General features: G+C 34.8%; 1 protein-coding gene across 4 annotated transcripts in view; it reads left to right on the top strand.

Moving 5' to 3' along the window:
• The window catches only part of WTAP (WT1 associated protein), a 23,951-nt gene extending 6,609 nt beyond the window's left edge, over positions 1–17,342 (top strand). For 2 of the 4 annotated variants that reach the window (XM_031456636.2, XM_031456634.2), the window contains exons 2-8: positions 421–458; positions 2,937–2,992; positions 5,666–5,724; positions 6,762–6,889; positions 9,669–9,847; positions 14,695–14,849; positions 16,083–17,342. In XM_031456636.2, coding sequence (XP_031312496.1) covers positions 429–458; positions 2,937–2,992; positions 5,666–5,724; positions 6,762–6,889; positions 9,669–9,847; positions 14,695–14,849; positions 16,083–16,666 — 1,191 coding nt within the window. In that variant the 5' untranslated portion in view covers positions 421–428 and the 3' untranslated portion in view covers positions 16,667–17,342. Of the gene's footprint in view, positions 1–420; positions 459–2,936; positions 2,993–5,665; positions 5,725–6,761; positions 6,890–9,668; positions 10,886–14,694; positions 14,850–16,082 lie in introns of those variants that run through there. The other 2 variants (XM_031456637.2, XM_064486510.1) reach the window with 2 other exon arrangements.

Here is a 17,342-nt window from a genome sequence, read left to right as displayed (position 1 = left end):
ATGCCGGCATCTGACTTAAGCACAAACCTATCAATTCTGCTGCAAGATTTGTCTTTCACAGGGCTCTTGTAAGAATGCATTGAAAAATTATATCTCTCTCAAGTTTTTATGGTAATATTAAAAAAGAATAATCAGCTTTTTTTATAAGAATTTTTTTTAAAAAACCCATTAACAACCATAATGTAAGGTGTTGACAAAGGAGAAACTGGGTATGGAGTATACAGGAACCCTGTAATATCTTTGCAACCTTTCTGTAAATCTAAAACTAGTCTAAAAGGTGTATTTTAATTTAAAAAAAAAAACCTAATGATTCAGTCGTAACTGAGTTCAGTAATAAATTGGTTTGAAAAAGCCAGTGTTTTTTGTTCCCTACCTTAACTGGAAGAAAATAAGCTGAATCTCTTCTATTCCTTTTTCTAGGATTCAAGATGACCAACGAGGAACCTCTTCCCAAAAAGGTTTGGTTTTTTGTTTTGTTCTGTTTTTAAGTAGTTTTTAAGCACTTTTTTTTTTTTTTGGAAGTACAGAGTTGAAAGGACTACCCATATTATTTGCTTATTTACTCCCTTGCTTTGTACCAGTAATAGCATTGTAAGTATATAATGTTAGACATTGTAACTAATATGTAACATTTTTAGAATATTTTCAGCTTTTAGAAAACTTCCATTACAGTAATATCCACATGATCTTGTAGCCTTTTCATATGAATATTTCCAGCTATGTAACTACAAATAATGTCAAAAACAGGAGATTACAAGTTAACTTGTTTTTTTTTTCCTAATTTAAATCCCTTTGGTTGTGATGCAAAAGCGATTTTATTTTTTCAAATAAGGTTTACAGCTAATTGGTTCTTAGATTCTACCTTTTACTCTGAAGTTTTATTTTCTAGTCTCATTTTTCCTGTTCTGAATTCCTACCTTAATTCAGTTTAGTCAGTATGACACACAAAAGAAGTCAAAAGATGTAACAGTTTTTAAGAGGAATTTATAATTCATTTGGGAAAGCAGGGATATGTGCTTACTAACCAGTGAATAAGTGAACAATTTAATAATTATTTTTGGTTTTTTTTAATATATATATTTTAAGTAGACTTTATTCTTTTAGAGCAGTTTCAGGTTCACAACAGAACTGAGCAGAAAATACAGAGTTTGCACATAAGCCTTCCCCACCTACACATATATACTCCCCTACCCTCAACATCCCTCATCAGTGTGGCATATGTGGTACAATCAGTGAACCAACATGGGCACACTATTAATCAACCAAAGTCCATAGTTTACATTGGGGTTCACTCTTGATGTTGTATATTCTATGGGTTTTGACAGATGCATAATGACATGTAGCTCCCACGACAGTTAGATAATAAATGTTGTGGAAATTTGTCACAAGTAGGTTTTGAAGTCAGTTATTCATGAAAATAAGGAGTTAAACTGATTTAATTTGAGAATTTCTGGGTGCTTTGTTAGCCTTTTAAAATATATTTTGGTATAATGATTTTCCCTCTTCTATTTCCTGATAATACCATGTTACTGATATATACTGCAATTTGAAATATTTTTATAAAGAAAAAGTGTTTTAATATCTTACAAGAGAAATTAATAAAGCTTTAATTTTGTATTAAAGTAGGAGAGGTGCTTCAGCTTTACAATCTTTTGGTATAGAAAAAACACTTAATATTTCTCAATTTACAAAGCAATTTCATCTCACTAGAATATTACGCCCATTTTTAAAAACTTTTTATTTTGAAGTAATTATTGATTCGTAGGAAGTTGCAAAGAAACGTATGAGGACTTTGTACTCTTCACGCAGCCTCCTTGAATGTTAACATCTTGCATAACGTCAGTATCAAACCAGGAACTTGACATTAGTACAATCTAGTGAGCTTACTCAGACTTCGCTGGTTATACGTGCATTCTGCATGTATGTAGCTCTGTGCAGTTTTATCACTTATAACTTAATGTAAACACCATTATAACCAAAATAGTTACCTAAACCATTACTGCAAGCCTCTCTTATGCCACTCCTTTATAGTCACATCCGTCCCCTCCCACTCTGTCCTTATCCCCAGGCAACCACTAATCACTTCTTCGTTTCTATAATTAGGCCATTTCACAAAAGTCGTATACATGAAATTGTGCCGTATTAAGTATCCTTTGAGATTTTTTTTTTCACATAGCATTATTTGCTTGAGCTTTATCCAAGTTGTTGCATATAGCAATAGTTTTTCTCTTTATTGCTGAATAGTATTTCATGGTATGGATGTATCATAGTTTGACCTGTTGAAAGACATTTCAGTAGTTTCCAATTTTTGGCTAGTACAAGTAAAGCTGCTTTGAACATTTGTGTACAAGTTTCTGTGTGAAAATTGAATTATCATTTCTTTGGAATATGTGCTTAAGAGTACAACTGTTTGGTTGTATGACACATCCATTTTTTTGTTTTAAAAACGAACCATCAAACTTCTTCAGAGCAGCTGTACCGTTTTACTTTCTCACCAGGAGTGTATGCATTCTCAGTTTCTCTCCATCTTCATCCAACATTTAGTGTTACCACAGTTTTTTATTTAGCCATTCTAGTAGGGGTGTAATATAGTCACTGGGTTTTAATTTGCATTTCCCTAATAATGATGCCCACTTTAAAGATAACAAATAGTCTATCTTTTTTAAACAAGTGAGTTTTTTAATCATAATATGTACTGAGTGAGCCATTTAAGTTTCAGACTATGGAAGTGTTCCATATATCAGTACAGAGTTCCTTTTAGGAGGGACTTTGTGTGTCTTCAGTAATAAAGGAATTCCTAATAACAGAAACCAGCAGGTGAGGGATTAAAAGTTATGATCCTATCTTCATAAAAATAAGAATGTAGGTGCCAGTGGTATTTAATATTTAAAATTTTTGGAAGGAGCACTTAGTTTGTATCTTAATTCTCTTTATAGGTTCGGCTGAGTGAAACAGACTTCAAAGTTATGGCACGAGATGAATTAATTTTAAGGTAAAATGTTCTTTTAACAAAAATACAAAGGTCTTCCTATAGGACGTTATGTTGTGATTCTATACTGTTAATCTTTATGTCAGATATTGTTTGTTTTTAATGCTAATACAACCTCAAATTATTTAATGTATTTTTTGAACCTCTTTCCTATGGCCTGTTTCTTCATCATATAAACATTGAGGAAAGCATGATACATTAAAGAGCTAAAAGCACTAGCTTGGGTGACTTCTAGACTGACAAGTAACCTGAATTTTTTTCTTGTAGAGGAAAAATATTCAGAACTTCAACTTGAAAAGCATTTGTACTTCATGTGTTTAACTTGCTATGGGGAAAGACCTTACTGTCAGCTTTCAGTTTAACAAATAATAGACTTGTTTTGATGTGGGTTTTTTTTTTTTTTTTTTTCCTGTTTAACATGTGAAAAAGTTGCAGTCCTTAAGGATACACTTCTCATGGAAGAAATACATTATTTACTGATGAAGCAAAGTTAGTCTTTCTCATAACTAGGACCTTGGTCAGCTCATTAACTTTATATCCTTCATTTTCTTTTCTTAGGTTAGAGGAGTTGGATTAAATTATTTTAAAAGATTATTTCCAGTTCTGAGTTTCTGTTATGTCTTACTAAAGCAGATTAAGTACAGCATTATATTATTCATTTTTTAAATATAAGAAATCAGAAGATGGGATCACACGTTTTGTGTTTTACAATTTAAATATATTATTTCTACATTTTATCACTATGGTTAAGTTTTTTATGAGATAACTTTTAGATAAAAATAAAATGAATGTCTTTTGTATACCTTTGCCAAGGTCACTGAACTTTTTCCTCTAGAAATTTCAAGGAATTTTTACTTCAAGAACTGAGTAAATTTAGCAGATTGGAAATGGGGGCGAGAAAAGGTGGTTTGTAAGACAGAGAAGCACAGAAGACATGCTCCACTGTTTTGTCGGGTCTGTAGTTTCCCAGCCTCCTGCTTCTTGCTCTGCTGCAGGCATGCTTTCTGTTACTTGCCCTAATCTCATGCATAGGACAGTTTTTCTGTTGCATTCCCTTATTTTCCTGCACATAAAATTTAAATACTTAGGTTTCTTTTTTGTTTGTGTTTTGGCTTTGTTTTTGTTTTTGTTTTTATGAAGGAGAGGTAATTAGGTTTATTTATTTGCAGTTGGAGGAGGTACTGGGGAATGAACCCAGGACCTCCTGCATGCTAATAAGCATGCGCTTTACCACTTGAGCTATACCCTCCCCTAAATACTTAGTATTTTAAAATAGTCTTGCCCTTTCCTGCAGAGGTAAACACTTGTGATATACTACCGCTGATGTGTTGTGTTCTCTGTACCTCTGATACGGTACACTCCTTGCCTATTACCCTTTCTTAGATAATTCCTCCAGTTATTATGGGAAGTCTTTTCCCCTGATTTAACTGCAGGGGGGCAGAATCAGTACTACAATCTTAATTTAAAAATCAATTTTTGATGTTAAATTACCTTTAAGTTTTCAAAATCAGGTGCAGTTTATATTCTTGAGGTCAGTTTAACTTCTTTAAGGACTTCTCATTTATGATTTTTAAGTGAGTTGTTTCCTCATTAATTCTCCTGGTGATTTTTAACTGCTGCTTATTTAATTGGTCTTTTTTTTTTCCTGTCTTCTTGATAGGATGTTTTTGGTTAAACTTTCATATTTCTCCGTTCCTCTAAAATAAGTAAATAGCCTCCACAAAACACCTTTATTCATTCCCAAACATTGAATGAACTTCTGTTTGTGTCCTAGGTTGTAAGAGGCCGAAAATAAGCATGCGCTTGGCCTAGTCTTTATATAGAATGGATTAACGTGACATTATGGAATTTTTTTTGTTCGGTATATTGTAATATTAATAAATCTCATGGCAAACTTGTCAAAGTTTTTAAGGTTTTAAGATTATAAAAGTATATTTTAAAATCCAAGTAAATTTTGATTAGCTCTAACTGAAGAGCAGCTTGAAAATATGGCTCTTCAGTAAGCAAGATAGCATACAGGCTGCTCTCCAGGAGCATAAGACTGGGAAAAGTTTGTTAACTGCAGTAATTGCCAGGAGTAGCTAACATGGCCTATATTTTGAGGGTAGAGGAATATAACGGAAGAAAGGTCCCCTCATACTCTAATAGCATATGGCATTTATGCAAGTTGTTTCTGCCAGTTAGGTATGGTTTAAAAAATAGTATATTCTCTCCCCTTTTTTTACTTGGAGAGAGTCACATAGTATTTTCACAGAAGAGCCGAGAAAACCTTCAGTCCCTTATAATTAGGTATGTTTTTGAAATGCCTTTTGTTTGAGGTGGCCAGCATATCTGAAGGTAGTAGTAAGTTTTTCAGTCATCTTCTGTAATCCATGCATTGTGCTGACCGCCAGTGATACAAAGTCCTATATGGTGTGTGATCTGACCCAGGGGAGCGACAGTATATTCTCAGCAGAGAACACTTTTCTCTATTTCCTCTTAGCTAATTCCTGTAAGTTGAGAAGGAATAATTTTGAAGTGACTAATTTATTATAAGTTAAACTAGATTTATAATCTCAAAATGGAAGAGGCCTTAAAATTCATGCAGTGGAATTCTCAGTATTATTTAAAGTGATTTTCTTGTATGTAATAAAAGCAATTTCAACGTAAGAACTAATGGATTTATTTCTGTTCTAGGTGGAAGCAGTATGAAGCATACGTGCAAGCTTTGGAGGGCAAATACACAGATCTTAACTGTAAGTTTGAGTTTTAGCTTCCTAAAGACTATATGAATATTTCCTTTTAGATTGTTGTTGTAAACACAGGATAATTGATTTTACTAAGTAATTTTTATTCAAGCATTTTATTAAAGAATTATGTCCAGGTGCTGTGTTGGCTGTTAAGGAATAGAAAGGTGAATGAGACATGATCTCTCTTCTGAGGAGTTCCCAGTCATTGGAGAAGATCGACATGCAGTCGTCCTGTAATGGCATGACTGTTTTAACTGAATTATGTACAAGGTTCTGAGAGAGCATAGACAGGGAAACTGACAACTGCTTGAAACTTCTCTTGATCTGTCCCTTCCATAGAGAAGTTTGAAGTGAAGCATGAATTATTAGTCTGGAAGGGAGGAATGTAGAAGCAACCAGTGATAAATTTATGATAGCTTATATTTTAATAGTAGGACATAGCAGTGTATTTGTGGATTCTTCAAAATCTGCTGAAAATAATTCAGTAAAGTATATAATTTCAAACCATTCTAGTCTGTCACTTTTCACTGAGTTAGAGTTAATGTACTATTTTTGTAAGTATAAAAACCAGTACAGTTTTCCAAGTTCAGAAAGCTTAATATCCTAAAATTTCAATTATTATATGACATTGTTATAATCCATAGAAGTTAACATTATGGAAGCTTAAAGTAATAATTACCCATGCAGTTATGGGCATTTTTATTTTGAATAGGTTAAAAACAATATTAATCAGGACTTTGTGAGTACTGTATAGTATAACAAATGCAAATAGTTAAGTTTCCTGTGTTCTGTTGGGAACAGATTAGATTATAACGACATGATTCTGTCTACCAATAGATGGTTGTGAACCACTGTAACACCACTCCCTCCCCAAAAGAGCACTCAGGATCAGAAACAAATTCCCTTGTTAATAAAAGTAGTTAGTGGTTTTTATTGTCCTTGACAAAGGCAATCAGAATTTACTTCTAATTAGTTCAGTTTGATCTTGAAGTACTATTTCATAGTGTTCTGGGATTTTTTTTTTCTCTTCTTTTAATCATCAGCCAATGATGTAACTGGCTTAAGGGAGTCTGAAGAAAAGCTAAAGCAGCAACAGCAAGAATCTGCACGCAGGGAAAACATCCTTGTAATGCGCCTAGCAACCAAGGAGCAGGAGATGCAAGAGTGTACTGTAAGTGTTGCAAATGTTTTAAGTCTTCTGAGGAATGGGTTTTGGGTTCACATTATTACATGTATTAATTAGTATTAAGCTAATTTTATATACTTAATACTAGATAGACAACCTCTCATAATTAGATTTTAAATAATTTTCTTGTGGCCAAGAAGTCAAAAGTTTTAAGTTATTCTTTGAAATTTCCGTGATTTATAAGAATCAGTGTATTGGTTCTGATAACGTTTAAGTAATTTGATATCTGAGAGTGTAAGGAGCATTTACTCTAAGCAAGCTGTTCAATTAGTTTCTCCTCTGCTATCTTTACTCTTTGCATAAAACAATTTTTCTTAGTATCAGCAGTTTCTACCATGTCTTTTTAATTGTGACATCTTTCATTTATACTATTTGCCATGTCTGTGTAGAAATCTAGTGACACATTTGATCATTTAGCTCTGGTTGAATTTAGATTCAGTTTTACACTGTCTTTGACAGTCTTAGCCCTTTCTTTTATGTAGAGTACATAAAATAGAGGTAGCTCTATCCCTGTTGTTTTTAATCTTAAAAGCTAAAATTTTCTTGAATTTTTGTGTGTACTCTCCGTTTGATAACTTTATTAAAATGTAACGCATTAAGGCAATATTCTTGTTTCTGGAGACTAATAATCTATGGGGCACAGTTCTAGTTCTGTTTCTTCTCTCACCAGTAAAATGATCTTTAGGGCTCACTCACAGGCCTTACACTTTTTGTGCAGAGATTGTCCACGTTTGCACAAGTCTTTAGTCTCTCTTCATTCACTTTTTCAAAATGACTTCTTTACCTATTACTTTGCTGACGAGTAGCCTCCCCTCGTATGCTTTCATTTTCCCTATTTCAGCTGTTGACCATTCCCACATTTCTACCTTTGGCTTTTTTTTTAAAACCTTGATTCTTGGTTCTAAGAAGTCTCACCAACATTTTATCTTTTAAGGGTTTTTTTTTTTTTTTTTTTTTTTTTTTTTCCTGTAACATCTATCTCACTTCCCTCCCCACACCCCACAATTTTTTTTCTCTAGGCATTTTCACATCTAATGGTGTGAGTACTACCTCTCAGGTGCCTGGTCTCAAAAAACTGTTTAATTCTTGTGATATTTAGGATTCTGAATTTTACCATTTATTCAAAGGGCTGGCACCTGGTAGGTAGAGTGTGAATGGATGGTGCTGATGATGTCTCAAAGCACCAGTGTGTCTTGAGTTCTTTCTCTCTTGAGTCCTACTCTTGACATCCTAGTCCAGGTACTGCTTAACACTTGCATAGACAGAATGTGCTGTTGACTCACCTCAGTGATTCTTTAGCTGTCCCATGTACACTGGCAGTTTTGACCATATTATGCCTGATCAAAACCTTTGGTGATGCCTCATCACCCTTTTGTCACCTTAACCTAGATTTTAAGGTTGTTTTCAACTACAACCTAACTTTTTCCAGCCACATTTTTTACAATTCTCCTCTTCATCTGAAGAACTCACTGTTCTTTCAGTTAGAACACACAGTGACATTTTGCAGGAAGGGCAGCAGGGACAGAACCACAGGAAGTGGCAAGATTATAGGTAGCAGAGAGGGTAGTTCACTTCGTAAACTTAAATATGTCTGTGTTGGTGTTACGCGGTGTTTTCTTTAGTGATAGCAGTACATGATATATACTGCGTGACATGTTTTATTCCTGTTAAATTACCTTAAAAATTGGCTTTACAGTGAATTAAAATTAGTACTTCTTTATTTAAAATGAGGTACTTTAAAAAATCTCCTTAAGCTAAAAAAAAAATTAGTTCTGTTTGCTCAGTAAAAATAGTGATTAAATATACTCCCAATCTGGTTAGTATATTTGTCTCTTTTACTAAATTTATGGTAGGAATTAGCTGCCTAGGAAATGTTCATTTTAATCCTATTCAAGGCTTAGTGTGGAGGAGGATCTTGAACTCTATCTACTTTGGGTGTGAAGAAAGTGATGCATTTAATGCTAATAAACTCTATTTCATATTTTAGAAATGTATTTTTAGTGTGCTAGTAAATAGTACAATTGAAGTTGAAATTGAAGGTTTCATATGTAAGTAGAGGGATTTGGTGTGGTGAAAAAAATCCTAGATTGGGAGTCAGGAGGCTTGAGAATTAAAATTCTAGTTCTAGTACTGGCACTGAACTGACTGTATCCTTGGACAATTGGCTTATTTAATCTCTCAAAAATAAGCAGTTTGGACCAGGTCAGCTACCTTCTAGCTTTACAAAGCTGTGATTCAAATGTACTTAGAAGGGGGAAAAAAAATGAATATACGCTTAACTTTGGGTTAAGGTGCTATTTATAAAGCTGTAATGTCAACTCATGTAAATAGGTAAGTACTATATATTCTAAAATTTAGAAATGCAAATATATTAGAAATTATAATCTTGGATTTGGTGTATTTTTAGGGGTCTTGTAAAGAGTAATTTCCCATAAGCACAGACTTGAATGAGTAAACTGCTGTACTCTTATATAATTAATATTTTAAACTTGGCTTTTTTTTCCAGTGGGTATCAGCATTTTTAGTAAATAGAACACTGATGAAGGGGGTACTATTTTGGTCGTGAACGTGTCTCTTTAAAGTTTCCCAATACAGAATGCAATCAAATGGCCTTTATTCATTCCTACATGGATACCCTTAAATAGTTGTTTTTAAGAAGATTTTAAGACCAAAGTGGGAGAGGGACTTGAATGAAACAGATTCTATCCCATCTTGTATATGTTTCCTTTGATTTGGTAGTAATTGGTTTTTTTGCTTTGCACAGACTCAAATCCAGTACCTCAAGCAAGTCCAGCAGCCTAGCGTTGCCCAACTGAGATCAACAATGGTGGACCCAGCGATCAACTTGTTTTTCCTAAAAATGAAAGGTGAACTGGAACAGACTAAAGACAAACTGGAACAAGCCCAAAATGAACTGAGTGCCTGGAAGTTTACGCCTGATAGGTAAACAAATCATACTCCCCAGTCAAGACTTCCCTGACAGTCCCACTACGAGAAAGCTGTGGTGGGACAGCCAAGTACTCGTTTCCACACCAAGACTCAGACTTTTTGAGCCAAAAAAGCCACATTCTTATACTATCCAGCTTGTAAATGGTTAATGTAAAACTTACCAGATGAACCTTGTGTTTCAGCTTTTTTCTCTTCCCCCTCCCCTTGCTTCAGAGGCCTGATGGCGTCGGACTATTCCGAAGAAGTGGCCACCTACGAAAAATTCCCCTTCTAGAACATGTAGACACTTGAGAAATGTTTCTGTTTGAAGAAAATAGAGGGAGAAACAGAAGTCTTAAGTCTGTGGCACACTGTGTCTTCAGACAGTTTGGAGGAATGAAAACCTAGAGATTTAAAATCATGAATTGAACATGTAAAATTTCAGTAAAATGTAAAGATGGAATATGCATCGCTCTTAACCTTGAGCATAGTGACTTAGAGACACTGTATATCAGTTTTGCCAATAAGACTGTGGACTTCGTGATTGTTGTTGAACTTCTGGGTCAAAACTCAAATAAGGTGAATTTTGCCTTTAAAGGGTTTATTTGCTAAGAACCAACTGAATAGTCATGAGAATCAAATAAGTACAAGTAGTTCATATATTTAACCATTTAGTTTGGGGCTCTATATTACTTGATTGAGCCTTAAATCAATGTGGTTTTACTCAATGGTTTGTTCTTTGAATGGTTGCTAATACTGTAGATAATCTTATTGAGGACTGTACAAACATGGTGTGGTATCAAACTTCAGATTTAAACTGTTTGAAGCATTATAAACACTCATTTCACGACTAGATTGTATAAGGATATTGGCTGTGATGAGACTCACTGCGTAATTTTTTTCAGTAGTGAAATTTATTAAATCCCCGTTCCATTCAACAGGCACATGTTGAAAGAGCATTGTCGTTGGTGTTAATGGGGGAATGTGTTCCTTCATTGTATTTGGGCCTTTTGTATTGCACTCTTGATATTAAATTAAATGTGCCTTGAAATAGTTGGTTTTTTTTTTTTTTTAAGTTCAAGGATTACTATGATGATTTTGTTGTACTTCTAACGTTTTGATTTGGGGGGGCTGTGGAGAGCAGATTGATTTTGAAAAAATTGTTGCTGTGCTCTTCAAAGTGAAGGAAAAGGCTCTGTGTCTCATTTTTTTTAAAGACCTACTTTTTTCCAGCTGGTATCATAAAAGACAAGGAGACTTGACACTTGTTACTTTTTGACACCTTGTCCCAGGATATTGCAGTAGAAAGTAATGTGGGACAGCTTCACAGGGTGCCTGCCAGAAGATTGGGGACAGAATGTATTGGAACGGTGGGCTGGCCTAAGTGAGACATTTTGTGAATTGGGGAAGAAAAAAAAAGGTATAGTGATCATTTCTAGCAAATTCATTTGATCATTTAGATAAATGAGGCATTATTTTCTTCATGCTTCCATCCAATCCTGGAGGTGAATTTTTTTCGTCAGATCATTCTTTAAGTCACCAATTCGAATTTTCACTTGGTGATAATGGAGTCTAAGATGAGTGGAAGATAAATGTTCCAGATTGTCCCAACGTTTAAGTGCAGTTTTAACAAGGGTGACTTAAGTTCTCTTAATCATTCAAATCAATTGTAAGTATCTTACATGTCTGTGCTTTAGGGAACTGATTGTGGGGCAGAGGGTGGGATGAAGAAGTGGTTTGTGTGACTTTACAGCAAGAAATCCGCTTCTAAAAATCTCACTATTTGTGGGGGTTGGAGGGTAAGTAACCAAATCTGTTTGAAATTAGTTGATTGTGCCTGAATTAAGGCTTTTGTGTATATTTTATGCCATTTAAGATCACAGTAGAAAAGGCCTATATGTATTTTTAGTAGGTCAAGAAATAATTCATAAAATGTATTTATTAACATGTACTCAAATTTAGCCAGGGTCTTTCTTTGCCACTTAATAACAGTAACTTTGAGGTAGGTTTTTTTCTTCTTACTGTTAAATTATGTTTTATTAATAAGATAACATACGTATAAAATTGAAACAGTGTGAAGAAAGGTGGAGGTGAAAAGTGAGGGTTACTCCATTGTATTAATGAATCATAATTTATTTTAATTACCTATAAATGGATTTTTGTTTTGTAAAACTAAGCTATAAGCCAGAGTTTCTCAGGTACTATAAACCCAGTATTAATTTGAAACAAATAATGCTCAGTCAATACTCTGGAATAATTCAAATAGAATGGGTTGTGGGCTTTTTGTTTTGTTTTTCACTTTTTTATTGTTTTAATTTTGAGAGAGAGAAAGATGCCCTGAATTATGTGGTCCTCTTTAATTAAAATATTTCATACACGTGACAGTGCACCTATTTTAGAGCATTTAGAGGGATATACTGCAATATTTTGACAATTTTCAGTTTGCATTTAAACATTTAGGTACTGGTGTGTACACCTTTCAAATACCCTGCCTCCCTTCACCTTGATAACAGAGCAATGTACAGTGTCCATTCTCTTTTATAAGTCCTTTTCTTAAACTATTTCCTATTACATTTTCTTTGTGGGTTATTTGATTTAGGGGAGTGGGTTGGATTTTTTTTTTTTTGTAATTAAAAGAAATTATTCCAAAGACAAGTTATTGTAATTTATTCTTACCATTTTTTGTGGTGTGATAAACAACATATTTTACATGACAGTTAGTAAAATGATTTAAAATTACAGAATGTTTAAAGAGCAGTTTTGTTAAGATTTGTTTTAGTAATCACTAATTTTAGAAGTGATAGGATTATTTTAGAATGGGCATTTATAAAAATATAAATGAAATATTTTTGGCATTAGAATTTGTGATTAGAGGGTGGGGTACAACTCAGTGGTAGAGTGCATGCTTAGCATGCACAAGTTCCTGGATTCAATCCCCTGTACCTCCATTAAAATAATAAAGAATTTTTGATATTTTATATGAGCTTAAATCAGGTCACAATTAATTTACTGATTTTTTAGTTTCCTTTTTTAAATTCATAATAAAAGGTTTTTCAGGTTAGTTGGTAAACAGTGATGCTATACACTTCGGGGAAAAAAAAAAGTGGGAGCGTAAGTGGGAGGAACACCACTGTCTTTGACAGTGGTGCCTGTGTCTTAATTCCTCATTTGATTTCTAAACTCCTGTTCAGTAGTATCTGAAGTCTGAGTGTGCTCATAGGAGCTAGGGGTTATCTGGAGCTATAATAGCCATGAACAGGAATATAGGCTGATACAGTTGCTATATACAGAATAAAACCCTTACCAAGGCTGACTTGTGGTTTTCATCTGAGTCTCCTTTGAGCAGTAGTAACCCAGGATTTATGTAAGGAAAACTTCTATTACAAATTTGCTTGAATCATTTTAGACTAGAACATGTGCTTTTGGTAGAAGAAACTGGCAACACTGAGCCAGAGAATGAGAATCACTTAGAAAGTGCCCCCACTTTAAAACATTTAAAAAGTGTGTGCGCAGCATTTGCAAAAATGAAACCAAAAGCACTAGTAACAGCGTCTCAGTAAAGCTACTACTTTTCTTTAGCCTCATCAGAAATAATAGAAATGGTCACTTTTAAAGGATTCTGATTTAAGTATAAAATTGTGATACTACCTTTGAGACTTGGATAGGGATAGTTTGATATTCTTGTGATGGAGTAAAATTCAGAATGACCTTATTAAAAATTTTGCTGACATACTCTATTCTTTTTAAGTCTCTTAATGGAGCTTTCATTTGCCTGATATATTACTTCAGAATGCATCTCATCCTTTTTTTTCTTTATTTTTCATCTCATCCTTGATAGTAATATATAGGATGAACCTGGATTGCATTTTTGCAGTTGCTGTGTATATGCATACAGTACATAGCACTAGCAGTTAGTAAGTAATTTGTTGAAACTATGGCACTCCTAATTTGGCAGATATTTAGAAGTTTGCATTATTCGTGATAAGTAACCCCGATCTTTTTTGTGTCCCAAGGATAATCTTTTACAACATGGATAAAATCACATATGAATATTAAGTTTTCAAAAGTAGTTTTAAGATAGCTCAAAAGTATTCATATCACATAAAGAAGTTAAATAAGGGATTGATGAATAGAAATAGTCTTAAGGTTTTTTAAAAACAACTGCTGAACAGGCCTCTCAGTGCAATAAACATTCTTGTGAGAACTACCTATTAAGAGGCAACCTTATAAAGGGGAGAGGGTATATAGCTCAAGTGGTAGAGTGCAAGCATACACAGGGTCCTGGGTTCAATCCCCAGTACCTCTAAATATAAATAAAAAGTAAATCTAACTATCTCCCCCCCCCCAAAAAAAGAGGCAATCTTATCTAATCTAGCAAGAATATACTCTCATTCATTTATATATTTGTAGGTACTGATTTTTCATATTTTAAGTATTGAAGAAGTTGTGCATTTGTGATTGATGTTGCATTTACCTTTTCAAGAACCTCTCTGTTCCATAAAGCTAAGTACTTTAGTGTTTTATTAATACTGGTATATCTGAAATGTGTGTTAATTAATTGGCCTGTTTCTATTTCAAATAATATTGGGTTAAAAATAGGGAATCAATTAATAACATAATAGAAACAAAAAGTGCCCATTTAGGTACTTCTTTAGATCTTACTTTTGTTGCTGTATTGGCAAAAGACTGAAGTGTACAAGATGGACATGCTCCGGAAAAGAAGATGGTAATTATAGGGAGGCATCTGCTGTGCCATAGTTATGTTCTGTACGTGTTATATCTGTTGCTATAATAATTGCAAGCAAAGAAGGTTGTAGAGAGTTTTGTCTTCATTTTGTGATGAATGGCTCTTTCCTTTGCAGCCAAACAGGCAAAAAGTTAATGGCGAAGTGTCGAATGCTTATCCAGGAGAATCAAGAACTTGGAAGGCAGCTGTCCCAGGGACGTATTGCACAACTTGAAGCAGAGTTGGCTTTACAGAAGAAATATAGTGAGGAGCTTAAAAGCAGTCAGGATGGTAAGGGGTTTTTTGAAAAGTTTGGTTAACTTTGCACTGGCTTTAAAGTACTGCCAGGCATGAATATTATAGAGTAGAGTATGTATATGCTAATCTCTGCCAGTGGTTCTATAAAATTTTAACTGAAGTATTTCCAGTTGAGGCAGGAAAACAAAGCCATTTCATTTTAGTAACCACCCCCCACTCCTAATTGTTTATTGTGCAAATTTCTTAAGTTTTTTTCGGGGGGGGGTGGGATTTGGCAAAAGATAGAAAGCCTGTTACATTATATAACTGTAGAATTTTTATTTAGTGCTTAAAAGGGGGAGAATATATATCTTCATTTAACCAGTTTCTGTAAGTGAAGTACTTGGCTATTTCCAGTGATCTAAAAATAGATAAAATTGGTTGTACCTTTTAAGATCCTGTTTAGTGAATAAGATGTGATGGTTGTTTGCTAAGACAACAGAACTTGTCAGCTGCCATCCCTTTAATGTTGGGCAAGTATGGCTGTGTCCATGCTGTTTCTCCTTTGTGAGGAAAATTAATAGTGAGGTAGATGTCCCATCTCTGAAGATTAAACTGAGAATTTGTGTATCCGACAGTTAATTGCAAAGAAGGTCAGTAGTCAAATAGTATTTTTAAAATTGCTTTTTTAAAGTAATAGTTCTTAGCCCTTACTATATGTAAAAACAATAAATAGGAGATTTTGTATAGTAGTAAAGGACCCCCTCCCCGAAAGTCTTTTTAGAACTCAATAGACATGTATTTTTATCAGTTTTCAAGAGTTACTGTCTTTGAATTTTGTTCTTCCATGTGGAATGATCCTTGGTTATAGCATAGGCTTCTTTGGAGCATTAGAGTAGGGCCCGTACTTGCCCAGGGGCCGAAGCTGCTATGGAGCGGAGATGCTGGCTAGGAGGGTGAGGAGTAAGGGGCCAGACATGGCCCGCAGGTAAACAGGTGTGCAGCAGATTTTATGGGCTGTAACCAGTTGTATATGGCAAGATGGTTTGAATCAATTTAAACTTGGTTGCTTTAGTATATTTATTTTAAGCTTTTGCCTTTCCCCCCAAAGCAAACTCTGTTGAACGGCTGTTTTAAAATTCCAAGCAGAATTTTTAAATATTCTTTTGTGATTTTAGAATTGTATTTGTTTACTTAAACATTTACTGCCTGGTTTTGTGCAGGCACTAAGAAATATTTTTAAGTGTTACAGAGATATTAAAGTAGGTTTGACTCTCCTTTGCACAGAACTGAATGACTTCATCATTCAACTTGACGAAGAAGTAGAGGGTATGCAGAGTACCATTCTAGTTCTTCAGCAGCAACTGAAGGAGACGCGCCAGCAGTTGGCTCAGTACCAACAGCAGCAGTCTCAAGCCCCAGGCCCGAGTACCAGCAGGACTGCGTCTTCTGAGCCTGTAGGACAGGCGGAGGCCGCAGGTAAAGACTGCAGTCGTCTGGCCAACGGACCGAGCAACGGCAGTTCCTCCCGGCAGAGGACGTCTGGGTCTGGCTTTCACAGGGAGGGGGACACAACCGAAGATGACTTTCCTTCTTCTCCAGGGAACGGTAATAAGGCCTCCAGCAGCTCAGAGGAGAGAACTGGCAGAGGAGGTAGTAGTTACGTAAACCAACTCAGTGCGGGGTATGAAAGTGTAGACTCTCCCACGGGCAGTGAAAACTCTCTCACACACCACTCAAATGACACAGACTCCAGTCATGACCCTCAAGAGGAAAAGACAGTGAGTGGGAAAGGTAACCGAACTGCGGGTTCCCGCCACGCTCAGAATGGCTTGGACTCAAGTGTAAATGTACAGGGTTCCATTTTGTAAAATTTTTTCCAGCAAATTTTTATACAGTGTCATTTAATTTGGGAGAGGATACTGTCCAGAAAATTAATGCATACTTTCGTCACAATTTGCCTTTTTTGTGGGTGTGTGTTTTTTTCCTTTCCTTTTTTTTTTTTTTTTTTTTTTTCTTTGCTTCAATATCTCTGCCACTCTGGAAATTGTAACAGTTAATTACTTTGAATGTTGCTAAAAGGACATTTTGTGTAGGGTCAAGTTATTTTTGTATGAGTTAATGTGAAGTTGTAAATGGAAATCTTTCCTTAAAGTATAACACAATGATGTCTGTATAACTGTCTGCCCTAGATCCTGTGCTGTGTGAGGGCATTCTTACTCCTGCTGTTACTATACTTACGCACCATTCAGACTTGTTAGAGTAGATGTGGGTTTATGACTGCCAAGTTTGCCCAGTACAGTAGTTTTATCACTAAAAGTTGGACTTTTGATGGAGTCCTATAGTAGTTCAGTGTTAGATACAGTTTTTTCCACCATACATCTGTGCATTTTCTCTTTAGATGACTGAATGTTTAAGAAATTTGTGTGCATAGTTACTCAGTTTTTATGAACTGTTGTATCCTGTTAATGCATATTGCTCTGTGACTCCAGTATATCTTACCTGTACTGACCAAACCTAAATAAAGATTTTTATTGTAACTCCTTA

This window comes from Camelus dromedarius, chromosome 6, assembly GCF_036321535.1.
Source record: "Camelus dromedarius isolate mCamDro1 chromosome 6, mCamDro1.pat, whole genome shotgun sequence".
Classification (NCBI taxonomy): domain Eukaryota; kingdom Metazoa; phylum Chordata; class Mammalia; order Artiodactyla; family Camelidae; genus Camelus; species Camelus dromedarius.
The sequence above is the reverse complement of the archived record's forward strand: the minus strand, read 5'-3'. Positions and strand labels throughout refer to the sequence as shown.